Source organism: Alexandromys fortis, unplaced genomic scaffold, assembly GCF_014885135.2.
Source record: "Alexandromys fortis isolate MF-2015 unplaced genomic scaffold, M_Fortis_MF-2015_v1.1 scaffold_30, whole genome shotgun sequence".
NCBI lineage: Eukaryota > Metazoa > Chordata > Mammalia > Rodentia > Cricetidae > Alexandromys > Alexandromys fortis.
Window position 1 is genome coordinate 7,893,227 of NW_026067922.1, and position 18,997 is coordinate 7,912,223.

General features: G+C 38.8%; 1 protein-coding gene across 2 annotated transcripts in view; it reads left to right on the forward strand.

Annotated features, from left to right (window-relative positions):
* Positions 1–1,568: 1,568 nt before the first annotated feature.
* Nbas (NBAS subunit of NRZ tethering complex) overlaps positions 1,569–18,997 on the forward strand; it is a 291,403-nt gene continuing 273,974 nt past the window's right edge. For both annotated transcript variants that reach the window (XM_050141900.1, XM_050141901.1), the window contains exons 1-6: positions 1,569–1,699; positions 3,656–3,710; positions 5,288–5,324; positions 6,657–6,734; positions 7,059–7,106; positions 13,022–13,065. In XM_050141900.1, the coding sequence (XP_049997857.1) occupies positions 1,586–1,699; positions 3,656–3,710; positions 5,288–5,324; positions 6,657–6,734; positions 7,059–7,106; positions 13,022–13,065 (376 nt within the window). In that variant the 5' untranslated portion in view covers positions 1,569–1,585. The remainder of the gene's footprint in view (positions 1,700–3,655; positions 3,711–5,287; positions 5,325–6,656; positions 6,735–7,058; positions 7,107–13,021; positions 13,066–18,997) is intronic.

Here is an 18,997-nt window from a genome sequence, read left to right on the forward strand (position 1 = left end):
TGGGAGGTACTTCTGTATATGTGTTGTTTTTATTGGTTAATGAATAAAGAAGGGGGAGACGAGGAGATGCCATGTAGCCACTGCTGGGGACAGACACCGTGGAACCTTACCGTAAGTCACAGCTATGTGGCAATGCACAGATTAATAGTAATGAGTTGATTTAAGATATAAGAGTAAGCTAGAAATACACTTAAGCTATTGGCCAAACAGTATTGCAAATAATAGAGATTCTGTGTGGTTATTTTAAGTGTGGACAATTGGGAACAAACAAGAGGCTCTTCTACTACAGGCAGGCATGGTAGAGTTCAGAAGGGAGGCGACATTTAAACAGAAACTGGAAGGATATGAGAAAGCCACCGTATATCAGGTAGAACCTCCATGATAGGGAACATCCCTGTCAAAGTGCCTGCTGTTTATATGTGTGTAGTGTCTCAGAAGCAGTAAGAGTCTCGCTAAATGTGTGTGTGTGTGTGTGTGTGTGTGTGTGTAACAAGTTTAGCTGTGAGAACACAAGGTGCAGGCAAAAGATATATGGCTTTGAGTTAATTTAACTTGGCGAGAAATGGGAACCATTAGACATGCTCCAGTTGTGCCTTTTAATTATATCATTGCCTACTGTGCAGTGATGGTTATTGTACAGTATCATTTCTGAAAGTTATTTTGGGAAATTGTGCTTCTTCTTAATGCAGCCTATGTGGTCATTCAGGTCACAGTTGGCTCTGTTTTCAGTAAACGGACTTCCACAGAGAGACATTTGTTCAGGAATAAGTAAATGAACAAATGAGGTAAGTACCCCGTTTAGGGAATCCTCAAGTTGTCGTATTTTTATTGTCCTGTACCCCCTTTCCCAGCTTGGCCTCTCTCTCTATTCACCCTGTCTGTCATCGCAACTCAATTTTTCTATCTATGTCTTTATGTGCTGCAGTCGCTTCTAACATAAATATTCTTTCCAGACCTTCTCCAGCGGATCCAGTTTTTATCTATAGTTGAAGGTCCACGGCTGGTCACGGTGGCACATATCTGAACTCTGAGTCTTGGGGAGGACTGAGTCTAAGGATAGTCCATGTTGTACAGTGATTTCTAGGACATCCTCTGTTACATAGGTGGCAAGCTTTATCTGACACAGGAAGTCTCTCCATCAGACCCTCTTGCGCTCACTGGGTGTTTTAGGAGCCTAAAAACACCACCCATGTGATACTCAACCGTTAATTTATTCTGTAGATCTGGATAACCCCTTGGTATATTTAAAGCCCTCTGGCCGAACACTTTCTGTGTTAGGGGATGGCTACTTAAATGAACACCAGCATTTCTGGAGGTATTTGTACCTAGACTTTTGTTAAAACTGACTGGGTAAGAATGGTTCTGGGACTTGAGTCATTTTAGGCACAAATGAGCACAGAACGGACAGAGTCCAAGATCTACCTTACACATGGACACCGTCATTTTTCTACCCATAGTATGCCCCTTTCAGCAGCCAATTAATTCACTTCACTCTCTTCCAATCAGCAGCAGCCGCGTCCCGGGAAGTTTGACCCGCGTGAGCTACCGTAGGGCCCCTCCCTCCGCCACTCTGTTCCGGGCCAACATGGCGGCCTCCGACTCAGTGCAGGCTTCGAGTCCCGGCTCTGCAGAGGAGGAGGAGACGATCCTCTATGACTTGCTGGTCAACACCGAGTGGCCACCTGAGACAGAAGTGCAGGTGAGCCGGACCCTTCTTGAAGGCGGTCGGCGTGACGCGGGCGCGTGGCGTGTGGAGCCACGTAGCGGTGCCACGCAGCCCAGTGGAGCGGGGATGGCAGCTGTGGTGTCGCCTGGCAACGGCGGGGCAGCTGGGTCTGGGGCTCTCTGAGGGGTGTCTGTGGAGTCAGAGTTCGGCTGTCGGTCCTCAGTCAGGCTGTCATCCCCTCGGGTGGTCGGTGTCACTCGCCTGCCTTAGAGGGAGGGGGTCCTTGCCACATCCGGACTTGGCTTGCTTTCTTGTTCTCTGTGGCGGGAGAATTTTGCAGGACCCTACGGTCTTCTCGACATCTCAGTAAGAGGCGTGTACGTGTGTGGTTTGTCTGTCTATGTGTGCACACGGTCTTCTTGACATCTCAGTAAGAGGTGTGTACGTGTGTGTGTGTGATCTGCCTGCTTGTCTGTCTGTCTGTCTGTCTGTCTGTCTGTCTGTCTGTCTGTCTGTCTGTCTGTCTGTCCTGGGTCCCAGAGATGAGTTGTCTTCATGGAACTTCTACTGTGGAGGAGAGAAAACCGACCAGTGACCATTTCTCCTTACCAAGCCTTAAGTGGCCGTCTGAGCAAAATGCGAAGGGAGTGAAAAGAAAGAAAGAAGCTGCGGTCGTTCTCCAGTTCTGCAGGAGACGAAGTACGGTGTTTGCTAACTTATGGACCCTGGACTTACTCATTTCCTAGGGAGAGCCTGCTAGTCCTAGGGAGAAGGACAGGAGCCTGAGGACCATTTATTTGACATCATACAGAGGGCCTGACATGCCAGTGTATTAGGTCCTGGGGAAGCAGCATGCACGAAGCACTTTGATTAAAGATTCCTGAATCCAGCCGACTGAGCTTCATTGCCACCTTTTCTGAGAGTTTATTCCACTTGTCTTGAATTATGTCTTGTATGGCAGAGATCTCCATATATTGTTTTCATTAATTCCTGCTTCTCCTGAATAATGTGGACATTTTGTAGATCATGAAATTAATAGGCTGTTTTGTGCTGCCTTTTAGTTGGATAAAGACACCTGACACTTCTGACAACATCTGTAATAATGTCTCAGCATGCTTAACATTAAACATTGATTTAAAAACAGCACAGCGTCACCTTGTACGGAAACCTCATTGTACTTTGCCCTCTCACGTCTGTCTTTATTACAGATTTCCATATCTACTCAACACAGCTATTGACCTCTAGGCTCTGCATCTGATTCACTTTTCTATACCCCCGCGGTGCCAAATTGTCTTCTGATGATTGCTTCATGTTTGCCGAGTGGGCTTCTTAGGGAATAATGTATCTGCACTTGCTGATGCTTTTATTCATTTTATTCTTGGTAGGAGTTTAATTGAGTACTTACTATACTTTCATGTAGTACTCACCATAGGAAATATTGTTATTCTTTATCCTACAGCATTCAGTTTATAATTATGGAGTCAAATTATTTAATGTACTAGTTATATCTGTGTTTTGTTAATAACATTGTCTCCATGGATACACAATAGATAACTACTTTTCCTCTGAGTAAAATTTGTTTTAGGTTTCTGTGGTCTACGTAAGTCAACTGTACTGACTTGTCAACCAGTATAATCTTGAATGGTCAAACCCTGACCTTGTCTGACCCTACACATGTTAGGCAAGTTTCCTACCATTTAGATACACCTCAGCCCTGCCCCTGGTCTTTTTTAGTCTTTTTATTTGTGTTTTGATTTGAAAACAGTTTCTAACTTCATTTTTGTGTTCTTTCTGACATGTGCCTATAACTGTCAGTTTCAGTCTTTAAGCCACTAGATGATGTTATTTCAGTCTGGAAGAAGTTTTAAAATACTGATAGTACTCAATTCTCTGGGTAGAAATAAAGAAGTTTAAATTAATATGTTGTAAGTATTGTAAAATTTAAAAAAATGTAAGTTTAAAACATTTTTAATTTTTTTTAAATTGTAGCTTAGAGGCAACCGAAAGCATGGGGCATCATTCATCATCACAAAAGCCATCAGAGGTAAATATGACTCGTGTTTTATGTGTTACATAGTTAGTGGGCTGTTTTTTCTCAATCACAACTGTGCAATTCTAGACAGCCTAGTAATTTAAAAGGGTTCTTTTAGACTTCTGATATAAAACCTGATGAAGGTAGTTAGCATACATATTGTCTGGCTTTAATCTTATATGTAATTATTTCTGCAGATGCATGCATGTGTGTGTGTGTGTATATGTGTGTGTGTGTGTGTGTGTGTGTATGTAGGTTTTCAGTCTTACCTATCTCTAACTCAGCGTAGAACTAAACTGTAGCCTAGGTTTAGCCATTACCCGTGTTGTATCAGGAGGTGATGAGGAAGCCCAGTGTGAGACACCATTGCACATTTTTACACAGATGTTCAGATAGAATGTGAATAATATTCAAATTACAAGTGTGATTAAATTGAGCATTTGTTTAACCAATGATAGACTTCACATATAAACTAGTAAGAGTCTGAAAAAGAATTGAGTATCAGCCTTTTTGAGCTATGAGGACTTTATTATATTAACAGATTAATATAATTCTTCCAGCAGACTGATAGGGTAGGTGCTGTCTTATATTTATTTATTTCATATTATTTGTATGTATTAATGTATGTGGGTATCCCTGTGTGTGTGTACTATGTGTGTGCAGGAACCCATGGAGGTCTGAGGAGATGTAGGGTCTGCTGGAGCTGAAGTTATAGATGGTTGTGCGCCACCGTGTCTGTGCTGGGAATCAAACCCAGGTCTTAACCACCGAGCATCTTTCTAGCCCCTACCTTTAATGTTTTTAGATGTGGAGATTTGTTCACATTGTTCTTTGGGAATGTGACTACCTGTCTGTCTTTCTGACCTTTTAGGCCATCCTTATGTTGGGTATGAGTTCCTTATGAAGAGAACAATCAGTTCAAAAAAATTGAAAACTTATGAATAACTAAAGTTGTAGTATATTCAGTTTTCATTATCACAAAGTTTTGGTTTAATTTAGAAAACATATATAACTGATTAAAATAATTTAGAAAAAATTTGAAAGGATAAGTAACTACATATCATAATAAATATTTTTTCATTTTACAACCTAGATATGATGTTCTTCTTCAGACTTTTCTCCCTCACTCTATACCTAGCTGTGTGTACAGGAGTGTGTGTGTGTCTTTCTGTGTCTCTCAAACACACATACACACACACACACACACACACACACACACGATATAAAGCAGTCTTAAACCTGTGTTTGAAATTTTGTTTATCACAGACTTCTCCAGGTATTACTTACATAGTTGTTGCAAAGTTCAAATTACTATCTTGATTTAGATTTTATACTTCATACAAATACATTTGTTTTAAAGAGCAGTCTACTGTGATTCCTAGTAATGATTTGAATAAGGTTTCTTAGATTAAATTTAGCATCTCAAAAACCATTTTTAAAATTTGTAGTTGGAAAATATTTCAATGTTTGAGTAACGTAAACGTGGACTTTAATATAAACAAATATATGGTCTTATAAAAGTTATAATGTATATTAGGTTGGTCTCATTTTATAAGTTGTTTGCAAATGGTTGCTTCTTTTTCTTACAGATCACCTGTTATTTTTGCGTCAGTACATCTGGTACAGGTGAGCCTTCAGTTTTTACAAAGATTGTGTTTTAATGTTTTGAATATCAGATTAAGGTGAAGAGCTATATGGAAATTCAGGCTTTGGAAGTGTGTTCCAATTTGTTGTTGCCTTTTCATTTTCTTAATGGTGTGTTTGAAAAGCTCAAGTTTTTTTTTTTCTACTTTTTTTTAATTAATTAACTTATTTTACATCCTAACCATGGCCTCCCCTGCCTTTACCCCTCCCCCATCCTCCTCTGTAATCACTCAGAAAGGGGCATGCCTCCCACAGCAAACCTAGTTTTTAATAGGCATTTCACAGAATTTGGTGTAAGCTGGTGACGCCTTAGTACACTCATTGTTCCCTTAGTCCATAGTGATCTTATCCTACTCGCTTCTATTCCTCTGAAGAGCGTCCTCAACTGCATAGGAAACGCACCTATGCTGCATGTGTGTCTTGTATATGTTAAGCAGCACTTTTGTGCTTTTTTTTAAAAATTCTTTGCATGTTGTTATGTTCAACTATGATGCTGATTTTTCAGGTTCAACAAGGACAAGGAAATAATTAATCTGATAAAATGATATAATTCAGCATTTAGCAATGTTTGTAGTGATTTTTAAAAGTAGATTTATTAATTGCATGTTGCTTTCTCCAAACCTTAAACTTAACAGTTCTAAAGATAAGATAGTTCTAAAATAGAGACCTTTGATCACTTGTAGAACTATTTGCTCAGTGTTTTTTTTTNATCACTTGTAGAACTATTTGCTCAGTGTTTTTTTTTTTTTTTTTTTTCTCTCTCTCTCTCTCTCTCTCTCTCTCTCTCTCTCTGTGTACATGTAAGTGTGTGTGTGTGTGTGTGTGAGAGAGAGAGAGAGAGAGATGTGTTTTTTGTTAGTTTTGATTTTTGAGGATGTAGGGCGCAATAGGGTAGAGATGGTTGAGGAAGTTGGCTGCATTGGTAATTGTATGGACTGTAAGTATGCCACTGGGTCTTTATCTCCTACTCATGAAGTTTCATATATCATATTTGTAGTTTTTGAACTGGGGAGATGGCTCAGGCATTAAGAGCACTGCTTGTTCTTCCAAAGGTCCTGTGTTCAATTCCCAGCAACCACATGGTGGCTCACAACCATTTATTATGAGATTTTGTGCCCTCTTCTGACCTGCAGGCAGATCACTGTATATATAATAAATAAGATCTTTTAAAAATTAATAAAAATTTAGTAGTTTTTGGATTTAGGTTTATTAATATTCAGGTTTTTAATATAAAACCCTCTCTTTTAATTTTTCTTTCTTTACATATGATTGTCATGATTCAGTCTTAAGCTAGCTGATGTGTTGTGCTTTCAGCCCTGCTCCGTTTTTGCTTCCCGAGGGACTGGTTCGCTTGGTCAATAAGCAGATAAACTGGCATTTGGTTCTTGCGAAGTAAGTATGTATAAATTCACTTCAAACTTCTGTCTGCATTTCTCCTAAATCTAGAATCAGACATGGATTTTTAGGGTCCTTGTGGCTTTCATTCTTGATTTGTATTAAATTCCCTTTCTTACATATGGTCATTGTTGCTTGAACATATTAATTTACACTGTATTGAATTATTTCTATGATTTTGTACTTGTATATTCATTCAGTTATCAAGTCAGAAGGTAGATAATGACAGCAAAACTTTAAAAAACTTACTGTAAAATAATCCCATCAAAGTAAAGACTCCAATACTCACAGCAGAATTTCTTTCTCTTTTCTCCCATGCAGCAATGGCAAGCTTTTGGCAGCTGTCCAAGACCAGTGTGTGGAGATCAGGTAATTGTTAATGTAGGCTCTATGGAAAATTTCTTTTTAGGAGAAAAACCCTCATTCCTTATACATAAGAATTAAGGTTTTAATCTTTTCATAGGTGATATTTGAAGGGCTTTTACTATCAAGTCACTTTTGTGACGTATCAAAGACTGACTTACAAATGATGCTCTCTTACTGTGGTTTGCTCATCCCTGTACTTATCTGCTGGCTCCTGAAAGTGATGTCTTCTTGCTACATGAAGATAATATTCTAGAAGTCTGGAAGTAACTGTTGTTGAACTAGTTATGATGAAATAGTGAATTAGACCAATGCAAGATGTCTCAAGATGTGAAACAAAGCGGGGCAATGTTGTGTGATATTTAACTAGTTGGCTTTTTGAGGGGCCTACCACTCAGCTCCCAAATAAATCACAAATGGAGGCTTATTTTAGTTATGAATGCCCAGTCTTAGCTTGGCTTGTTTTTTTTTCCCTGCCATTTTCTTAAGTTATCCCATCTATCTTTGGCCTTGGGGCTTTTTCCTTTTCTTACATTGGTATATCTTATTTTTCCCTCATTCTGTGGCTGACTGCGTAGCTGGGTAGTTGGTTCCTGATGTCCTCCTCTCCTTGTTCTCTTAATGCTCATCCTCTCTACTCCCCGATTTCTCCTTCTATTTATTCTCTCTGCCTGCCAGGCCCACATATCCTTGCTCCTGCCTTGCTATTGGCTGTTCATCTCTTTATTAGACCATCAGGTGTTTTATACAGGCAAGGGACCACAGCTTTACAGAGTTAAACAAATGAGGCATAAACAAAAGTCACACACCTTAAAATAATATTCCCCAGCAAGACAGCTTTGCAATAATGGCATAAGTGTGTGAATATAAGACAGTGAATGACCAAGATGATTACTGGAGATCTATGTGGTGTTCAATCAGTACATTCAATGATACTATGTTCTTATCTAAAATATCCCTCTAGGGGTTGGAGAGATGGCTCAGTGGTTAAAACTGCTTATTGCTCTTGCAGGGATCTGGGTTCTGTTCCCAGCACCTGACCTGCATGGCTCACAACTGCCCATGGCTTCAGTTTCAGGGACTCTGATGCCTTCTTCTTTCCTTCATGTGTACCTGTGTGCACACAGTACACATGAACTCACATAGACACACACATATGTATATTAAAAAAGTACTTTTTAAGCTGGCCTGGGTAGCAAACTCAGGAGTAGTTGGTTTGTTTTGGAATTTGCATCAACCCACTAAATATTTGCCATTTCTAATATTGAGGGTCCCCCTTTTAGTAGGCAAAGCCTACCTATTGGTAGTCAGATGTAAGTGGAGGGCTTGGGTGATGGCTGAGCAGATAAACAGCTTGCTATGCCATCTAGAGGAGTGGAGTTTGCATTCATAGAACCAGTGTAAAAGATGGGTGGGCATAGTGTCCTACCTGTAATCCAGTTCCTGTGGTAGGTGGAAATGGGATCCCCGCAGCAATGCAGCTAGCCACAGAAACTGAGAGCATTAGCTCTGGTTGGAACACGAGACCCTGTGGCAGCATATGAGGTAGAGACTGATAAGGAAGACACCTGTTGTCACTTTTGGGCCTCCCTATATGCACATGTCCACCTACACATATGTGGGTGTGGACGCATACTGACATGCACAGCACACATATAAATACTTAGATACTAATGGAAATGTTTTCTGCTGCTCCACTGTTCTCACTAAAATAGCACTAGTGCCCATTCAGTTGCTCTTGTGTTGGTGTTCATTTTCTGCCCATTTTAGGTTTTTTTCTTCCTGTGTATCCAAGCATAACTGGATTCTCGCAGCTTTTTGGAGTAGAAGGAAAGTCTTGCCCTGTCAGGTACTGGCTTCAAGTGAGGAGACTTTCTGAGTCCTCTCAAGCCACCCAGGAAATAATGGCAGTGGTGGCAATCTTCCCTTGCTCAGCACTTTAGCCAGATATGGCTGTATAGAGCCCTCTGTGCTGTTTTTAAGCACGTTGTTAAGCATCCATTTGGCAGTATTTGAATTTATACCATTAGTAGGGATGGCTAGACTCTCCTATTCCGTTTGTTGCAGTTCTGTGAAGTGTTTTGAGAAACAAGCTTATGGTATCTACCTTACTTATAAACAGCAGTCAGAACACAACATTCACTTTTCCCTTGAAAAGAGAAGATGGATGAAGTGATTTTTGATATAAGAATCAGGGCGTGTATATGCGATCAAGATATTTGGGTCTGAGAGGGAGAGCTTGACCAAAGATCCATGGAACTTGCCAATGAAAATGAAGGAGAAAGAATAATTTGCAAAAGCTTTGTAATACATACAAATTTTGGTGTGAGATGAGCCCCACCAGGAAGCCTTGGAGAGCACACTATGTGTGGGGGCTCAGCACACCGACACACCTGTAACTTGAGGACACATAGGGTTACCCTTACTAAGTTGTTGCCAGTGCTGGGTGTTAGGTACTCCTGTTAACATCTCGTAGGTCTGAGATGTTGGGTAGATTTTCCTCTGCTTTGGAAATGAAGGATAAATGATATATGTAAGAATTCGGGATCCATTTTTGTAGCTTCAGGTATTATGCTCTGTGTTTCTGATGTGGGATTCCCCTCTGTATGCTATGAATATGTTTTATTACTATTAGTTAATAAAGAAGTTGTTTTGGCCTATGACAGGGCAGAATATAGCTAGTGGAGAAAACTGAAGTGAATGCAGGAAGAAAGGAGGCAGAGTCAGGCAGACACCATGTAACCACTCAAGAAACAAGATGTGAGGTAACAAACCACAAATCTTGTGGTAAAATATAAAATAATAGAAAAGGGTTAATTTAAGATGTGAGAGCTAGCTAGGATACGCCTGAGCTGTTGGCCAAAAAGTTTTTGTGTGATTATTCAGGTCTGAGTGGCCAGGAAATGAAAGTGCAGTTTCCATTTCAATTTCAGCCATGCTGTGCTGTGGTGTGGATGCTGGGTGCCCCCTCATGATTAGCACCTCTGTTTTCTACAGATCCAGCATGTGCCATTTTCAAGGAATGCATTGTGAATGAGGCCTGGGATTACAGCTCTGATTTTATTGTGTTTTCTTTATAGTTAGGGATCGTCTCCTTCAGTATGATATATTCCCACAAATATAAGGGTGGGGATGTAGCACAGTGATAGAGCTCTTGTCTACCTGGGGCAAAGCCCCAAGTTCAATTCCCTCTGCTCAAAAAAGGTCACTTGACCTCCACTTGTTCCATTTCTGTGAATATAATAGGAGTTACTAGTCTCCATGTGATGAACAATGCCAGTGCAAGAGGAGGAACAGATGCTAAAAGGGGATTATGGGGTGCAGCTTTGTTCAGAGTTGCTGTTTAGCTGCTTTTGTGTTGAATGGATATAAGCACAGGTCTGGACTTTGCAGTGACCTGAAAGGAAATGTTTTCTAGTAAATGAGGAATAACCAGCAAAGTAAAGTGTATGTAGCAATTGTCCTGCAGCTTTTCTTTGAGATGGGACCTTTCTGTGTGACCCCAGCTAGCCTAGAACTTTTAATTCTCTGCCTCTGCCTTCTCAGTGCTGGGGTTACAGGTGTGTGCCACCATGTTGGGCTGTTTTTGAATTTTAAAGACACTTTCTCTTTCTTTTCTGTGTGTATTCTATCCACAACAGTGATGAACACAAGTGCTTAATTATTTCAAACAATGCTGAGACAAAATACCTAACCAAAGCAGCTTAGGATCAAAGAGTTCATTCTGGTTTCTGGGAGGTGTAGTCTGTTGGAGCAGGGAAGGCGTGGTGGCAGGAGCCTGAGGCAGGCTGGGCTTATGGCATGAGTGGTCAGGGACAGGGAGAGGACAGGAAGGAGGGCTAGGCTCCAAAACCTTCACTTCCTTCAGCAAATGTCCACCTCCTAAAGGTCCCACAACTTTCCCAAACAGCCCCCAGTTGGGGACTAAGTGGTAAAGCTCGTGGGCCTATGCAGGGGCCTATCTCTATTTAAACCACAATATACAATGTGAGACCTATGCAGTGGTAGCTGTAGCAACACCGTGCAGGTGTTTAAGGAGTAGTTCTTGATTAAAGTCAACCGTGGGAGTTGGTGCTAGTGTCTTAGGTCATTATTTGCCATAGGAGTAATTGTGAACATGAAATGGTTCCTGAGAAAAGAAACACTGAAGCACTTTAATTTTTGAGAGGTAGCCCTGCTTTCTGCAATAGAATTTGGGTTGTTGTTTTCCAGAGTTATTGTGTTAAATGCTGTCACTAACTTACTATGCTGTCCTTAACTTGCTTGTGCTAGGGGCTGATTTTGGATAAAATAACAATGTGTGAATTCTTCTTTAATTTGCATGTTGGCAGCAGCTACAGTTTTTGAGTGGTTAATAGATGTTTACTTTATTCAAATAGTGAAGTAATAATTACATATGGTTGTGGGCTGCTGCTACTATGGGAACTATTAGAAGTTGTGAAAGACCCCAACAAAGACAGAAAGAAACTGAAGAAAATGTGTAAATATCCCTACCACAAGTTTGCTCTATGAAAGTGAATAAAGTATGATGGTTTAGGAAAACCGTTAGTCCATCCCTCTTTCCTCTTCCCACTCATTTGCTGTCACGTGTAGGATGGATGTGATGCACATTCACTGACGTCTCCTTCAGTTTTCTCTGAGCTGTGTGAGGTGCTGTCATCCCATTGTCTGAAGGGAAGGTTGTGTTCATCCTTTGTCTCAGTCCCTGAGATGGACTCAGAATCAGGTCAGCTTCATTTCAGAGCCGGTTCTCTCTGCCTCGTCCCACTTGGGAGCTAAGCAGTGTGTTGTCTTGAATACTTATTTCTGTATTTATGTCTGTAGTCATAGCTAACATTATTTGAAAAATAGCTAAAATATAAAAAGTTTTATAAATTATTTAAAAAACAGTGCTTAGTAGTCCCTTTAGAAACAATAGAAGATATAGTTAAATAGAAAGAATTAGTAATTACCTTTTTGACTATCCAACTTACTATTAATATTTTGATATATGTTGTTTGAAACTTGTCTTTCTGTGTGTGTGTGTGTGTGTGTATCATTAGTGGATAATATTGTTTATTCTACTTGATGCCAACTTGTGAATTACTCTTGTGATTTATAAATTTAATTTACACTTTAAAATTTATATCACTTTTTTTCCTTGCTAACTCTTGAAATTAATTTATTATGAAATTGTTCCATGTCAGGTATAGTAATTGAATAATATTTCATTGGATGTGCACAGCAAAATTTAATTAATCTCCCATACTTGGTATGTTTTTCTTCTTTATAAATTGGATTACCTTAGTTTCCTTGATAACTATATAAATCTGTAATTATTTCCTGGGAATAACTTCATAGAAGTGAAATTGGTCAAGTTCTATAGATATTAAAGTTTTAGGTAATTATTTTAAAATTATGTTCTTAAAAGTGCACCAGTTTTTGTTTTGAACATAGTTTGTACTAATTATGCTACTACATTCTATATTTCAGGATTATAGATTGTAAACAGGTCACTGCTTTATGCATTATAACATATTTAGGTTATGTGATTTATTAAATTATTAATTTGTGATCAGACTTTGTAATATGCTACAGATCAGTGGTTCTTAACTGGTACAGTGTGTGGAGCTATAGTCTATAATCTTACTTGGGTCCCATCCTAGATTTATTTGAGCCGGTGGTGCAGACTCCTACTGTATCATAAGATCATAAGTGCTTAAGCCCACTTCTGCTATATCACAGTGTTCCTGCTCTAGCCCCATTTCTGTAATGAGAAGATTGCTAATGAAAGAATCCAGTTTGGGACACTAAACCACCTGTCTTTGTGACAGAAGGCATTACCTACTATTATGTACAGGTGTTATCTAGAGCACAGTGTTTCATAGACTTACATATCAGTTTATTATGGTAAAACTATTGTTTTTATTTTTCATTTGTAGGTCTGCAAAAGATGATTTTACATCAATTATTGGGAAATGCCAAGGTAAGAGATTTCAAAATATTGAAATATGAAAATTTTAATTTTGTAATGATTTACAATGTTTCTGTAAAGTTTGAATAGATATTACCAAAGTATTTACTAGTAAGATCTTATTATAACTTTATTAAACTTATTTAAAAATTTATAATTATTCTTTAATCTTTAAATGTTTTAATTTAACATATATACTTTTTAGGGCTTTGACCTTAAATTGTGTTTTAAAATATTCAAGTCCATTTTTTGAAAGTATTTTTAAGTACTGTAGTCTTTTGTTTTGGAATTAGTACAGGGATAAATACTTATTTATAATTTTAAAGTTGTTTAGATAAAAACCAATAAAAATGTTTGGGATTTGATCTTTCTTACTAATTCTTCTAAGTTCAATATTAGATATTTTGTTTTATTGACAGAAAGCTAATACATTCTGGCCTCATTTGTGTTTTCTGTTCTAGTGATATTTTGTTTATGATCTAACAAAGTTTCTGAAGATTAGAGTGCAAAGCTAGCCACACTAGTAAGTCATACAGTTTAGGCAGTGGTGACAAACATCTTTAATTCCAGCAGCTATACTAGTTAGTCATAGAGCCTGGGCAGTAGTGGTCATGCCTTTAATTCCAGCACTAGAGAGGAATATAAGGCAGGATGAGATAGGAACTCGTTATCTTTTTCAGTCTGAAGATTTCATAGAGGTAAGAGCTCTCTAGAGGCTTGGCTACTTTGCTTTTCTGATCTTCAACTTGAACCCCAATATCTGTCTCTGGGTTTTTATTAGTCATGCTACATCTAATGCCCAACGTTTGGGGTACAAATTTACAAAAAAAGTCATTTGTCTGTAGCTTTGCTACCTGCATAGGCTAGAGCTACATGTGGCTGGAGTCACCGCCTTACTGTCTTGTTTTTCCTTACTATCTCATGGTGGACTTTCCTTGAACCCCCTTCTTGCGCTGCTGTCAAATTAGGTAGCTGCCTTGAAATCTAATCAGACTTTTACTCTTCTACTCAGTGAGAAAATTGGGAATTCTTAAGGAAGGAATTAGTTAAAAGGGAGAGTTTGTTTTCCATGTTAAAAAATGAGAAATACAATACAATAGAGAAAATCTGGTCTCTATATGATTATGTAATTCATAATTTAAAAATGGAACAACTAAATGAAGGGATACTCAACTGGGATTGATATACTGTTAGTTGTCATTTTGATAATACTTGTTGTTTTGATAATTTCTTTGTTTATCTCTTAAAAAGTTGTTTAGTTTGACTGCCAAGATAAAGGCCTTAGAAAAACTTAATAAAACAGATCACAGAGATATTCAAATCTAGACATAGGAATTTAATGGAGAATCAGTTTCAGCATTACACTATAAGGTTAGAGATAAACAGCCTAAGGTTTTTAAACAATTTGGTAACCTTAGAGGAACATCTGCCAAATGATAGATGTACCCAAGGCTATGCAAGACTTAAATGGACTCCTTTGGAAATGTTGGATTTAAGGAGATTCAAGGAAGTAATAGTCTCATATGGCATGCATTCACCTTTTGTGAAGCAAATGTTAAACTCAGGGTCAGTTTGCAATAGAAGTATTCCTAAAGGCTGGATAGACTTGGTTAAAGCTGCTTTAGAGCCTGATCCACATTTACAATGGAGTATCTGGTTCAGAGAAGAGGCTATGACAGTTGACCTGGTTCAGAAAAGAGGCTAAGACAGTTGAACTATGGAGTAAAGCTAGACGTAGTGAAATCTCCCAAGATCAACTTCTTGGAGAAGGAAATTATGCTATTGTAGAAAGGCAATCTTTATATGATGACCACATCCTGGCTTTATGCTGTATAGCAGCTTTGAATGCTTGGGACAGAATTGGAGAAGTAGGAAAGGAAACTAAGTCATTTACAAAAGTTATACAGGGCCCAAAGGTAGCCTTTATGGATTTCTTACAAAGATTGACTTCAGGAGTAAATAGAATGATACAAAATTCAGAGCAAATAATAATTGAATCTTTGGCTTTTGAAAATGTTAATTCTCAATGCAAAAGGATAATTAGGCCTTTAAAGTCAAGATCAGCACCCTTAGAGAAATGGATCCAAGATACAATCAATAATGACTCTCATGACCATGATGATTCATGGATAGGAAAGGTGATTTCTAGAGATTTAAGGTAAAATAAAAATGTCAAGTGTTATAATTGTGGCAAACCTTAAAAGTGATTGTAAACAAGGCATTCTTAGAAACAATGTTTATTCTAATCAAAACAAAATGCCCTTTCCTTCTGGATTATGCAGAAGGTATAGCAAAGGCAGGCATTGAAGTATAGATCAACAAAAGATTATCAGGGTAACACTTTGCCATCAGGAAACTCTGTGAAGGGGGGCCTCTTGCAGGCCTCTATGCCAAATCCAGTTTAGCCATTTACTGCCATCTAGAAGAAACTCCTTCCCGGATTAATTGAAGAGCCTAATGCCTATTTTAAGAAACCATACTGCTCTGGATAATAGAACAGCTATAGAAGAGACAACAAAAAAATTTAGGGTAAACCATAAAGTGAGGATTTTGGCAAACTTCTATAAATGGACAAAGACCAGAATTAAAAATACAAATAAATACCATTATTGTCTGGTGGACATAGGTGTGATGTAGCAATAATTTCACCAAAATCTTGGCATCCAAATTGGCCTCTTCAGGAGGTAAATATTCAGCTTTTAGAGACTGAAACTTTATCTCAGGTAAAACAGAGCACGAGTTTGGTCAAATATATAGACCTGGAAGGACAGAGAGGAAAATTAAAGCCACATGTGGCTATCATAGCAATGAATTTGAGGGGACGTGATTTGTTACAGTAATAGAATACTCATATTAATATTTCCCCAGTCTTAGAAACAAACCGTAAATTAACATGTTTCTGGGAAAAATATTAGAAGGTATTATAAAGAATAGTCACTGACCATTGAGGTTGTATAAGAACAGGGCACAACAGTTGCTAATATTCCAAAGGCACCAACAGTCCTACCTTTTAAATGGTTGACAGAAAAACCTGTATGGGTTGCATAATGGCCTTTAACAATAGAAAAACTGCAGACTTTATTATAGCTGGAGCAGGAACAATTAAATGTTCAGCATATTGAAAAATTAACCAGTCCTTGGAATTCTTCTGTATTTGTTGTTAAAAAGAAATCTGGGAAATGGAGAATGATAACTCACCAAGATAGGATAGAGAAAGGAGTATTTTCTTTGAGTTTGTCAAATGCAAATGGACTAGACATTGTTGATACACTTATTGCCTGTATATGTTGTATATAGTTACTATACTTATTGTATATAGTTTTTCTTATATTAGTTATAACCTTTTTATATTAAAAAAGAGGGGAAATATAGTGATATTTTGTTCATGATATATCAAATAATGTTTGCCTGAAGATCAGAGTGCAAAGCTAGCCGTACTAGTCAGCCATAAAGGCCATGCAGTGGCGGCACACACCTTAGGTCCCAGCAGCCACACTAGTTAGCCATAGAGGTCAGGCAGTGGTGGTGCATGCCTTTAATCCTAGCACTAGAGAGGAATATAAAGTGAGATGAGACACGAACTCACTGTCTTTTTTAGTGAAGATTTCATAGAGGTAAGAGCTCTCTAGTGACTTGGCTAGTTTGCTTTTCTGATCTCCAGCTTGAACCCCAATATCTGTCTCTGGGTTTTTATTATTTATGCTGCAATCTGTAATATGCACATAATTTTTAAATAATAGAGAAAATTTGAATTAACATGTATAAACTTTACTCAGTGGTGCATGATCGTTACTTAGGAAGTGCTAAAGAGTAACTACTAGGTACTATGATTATACCTAAAAATTCTCAGTTGATTGATTCTAACTGTGGAGCATGGTTTTTATTTTGTTACTCAAGGTTATTCTTAGCCTACCCATCTATCTTAGTCAGGGATTCTATTGCTGTGATAACTCTGTGACCAAAGCAGTGTGGGGTAGAATGTGTTTATTAAGCTTACACTTCCATATCATTGTTCATCATCAAAGTAAGTCAGGACAGGAACTCAAACAGACCAGGAACCTGGAGACAGGAGCTGATGGAGAGGTCATAGAGGGGTGTTGCTTACTGGTTCACCACGGCATGCTCAAGTTACTTTATTATAGACCCACGACCACCTGCCCAGGAATGGCACCACCTACAATGGGCTGGGCCCCCCCCTCTTTGATTAATTAAGAAAATACTTTAAAGGCTTACGTGCAGCCTGATCTCATGGGAGCATCTTCATAATTAAGGTTTACTTTTAGTTTGAGTTGTTGATGTTAAACCGAGCCAGCACACCATCTTGTGACAGTTTTTTTTTTGACCAGGTGTCCTGTGTTGTAGTGAACAGTTGTGAGCAGTTTTCTCAGCCCCACTGTGCCCTCTTCCCTTGATACAGTTCCTTCTGCCACACAGCTGCTGCTGTTACAGTGCGTTGGTTCATTAGCCTGCCCTTGTGAGGTCAAGTGCAGCTCCTTCTGCAGACTTTCCTCTGTGCCCCTCTCCTCACCAGTCTGCGACTCTGATGCTCGTCTGCTGTAGCGACCCTCGTCCTGATGTTTCTTTTCCAACTTAGATTATGTGTTTCTTATCTAATGGCTACAATGAGAGTATTTGACCAAGAGAATTTAAGGAAGAAAGCATTTATTCTAGCTGGCTCAGGTTTTACAGTTCGTTGTGGAGGTGGGTGTGTGTGACCACTCATTCCATTGGCTAAATAGTCAGAAAGCAGAGAGAGGAGAGTGCAGGCAAGGTGGGGTTGTAAGAGCTCAAGGCCCACCCTTCACTGGTACACTTCCTTTAGATGACTCCACTTACAAAACATCTACAGATTTTCCAATGGTACCATTGCCTGGGGACCAAATGTTCAAGTACACGAGTTTGTGGAGAATATTTCACAATCAAACTGTAACAGATTGTAAAGCCTCTGAAGGCAGGGTTCCTCTGTTACTCAGCTTAAAAAAAAGATTTCTAGTGCTCCCCATACTTGGTAGTTACATACATTTCTAGGGCCTAGCATGCTTTCCCACACAGGATAGACACACATGACAGTTGCATACATTCCTAGTTACACATGGTAGTCACATAGATTTTTTTGTCTCTGTTAAGTTGTGGGAGCTATAAAATTATTTTTTATGAATGAGTATGTATTTGTCTGTTCTTGGCTAATTTTGGAAACTTTTGAGGGTAAATTATAGGAGACTGCTCTTTAGTTTCTCAGTGCCCAGACCCGAATAATTACACAGAAACTATATTAATTACAACACTGCTTGGCAAATGACTTGGGCGCATTCCTGGCTAACTCTTACATCTCAAATTAATCCATGTCTATTATTTTATATTTTACAAAGAGGCTTGTGGTTTGTTACCTCTTGTTTCTTGGGCAGCTACATGGTATCTGCCTCCTTTGGCAGCTCCTTGGCATCTCCTTGACTCTACCTGCTCTCTCTCTATAGCCATTCCAGCCTGGCTATATTCTGCCAAAGCAGCTTCATTCATTGACCAGTAAAAGCACCACATAGGCAGAAGGACATCTCACATCAGTAAATGTATATTTATTTTATATTTTGTATACTATAGTATATATGTACAATTTTGAATAGCATCAGTCAGGCTTTGTATTTTTCTTTATTCAGTGTGTATACAAACCGCATTACGACCTTGCGCATTGGTAAGTCCTTTCTGTGGAGTAACGTTTTCAAGATAATGAGAAGCAGTGTTTAAATGTTGACTATCAACTTGGAACTCAGGTATATCCTGAATTAACTTCATGCACTTCTCTCGTTGATAGTTGCTAGATTAGGTCAGATCAGCACAGGGGTCAAGAAGTCTACAGAAGAGTCATGTGGGATGTTCAGTTGCCTATTTGCCAGTGCAGTTTTCTTGCTGGTGGAAGACTTAGGGAGTCTGAGACAGGTCTCTTCTG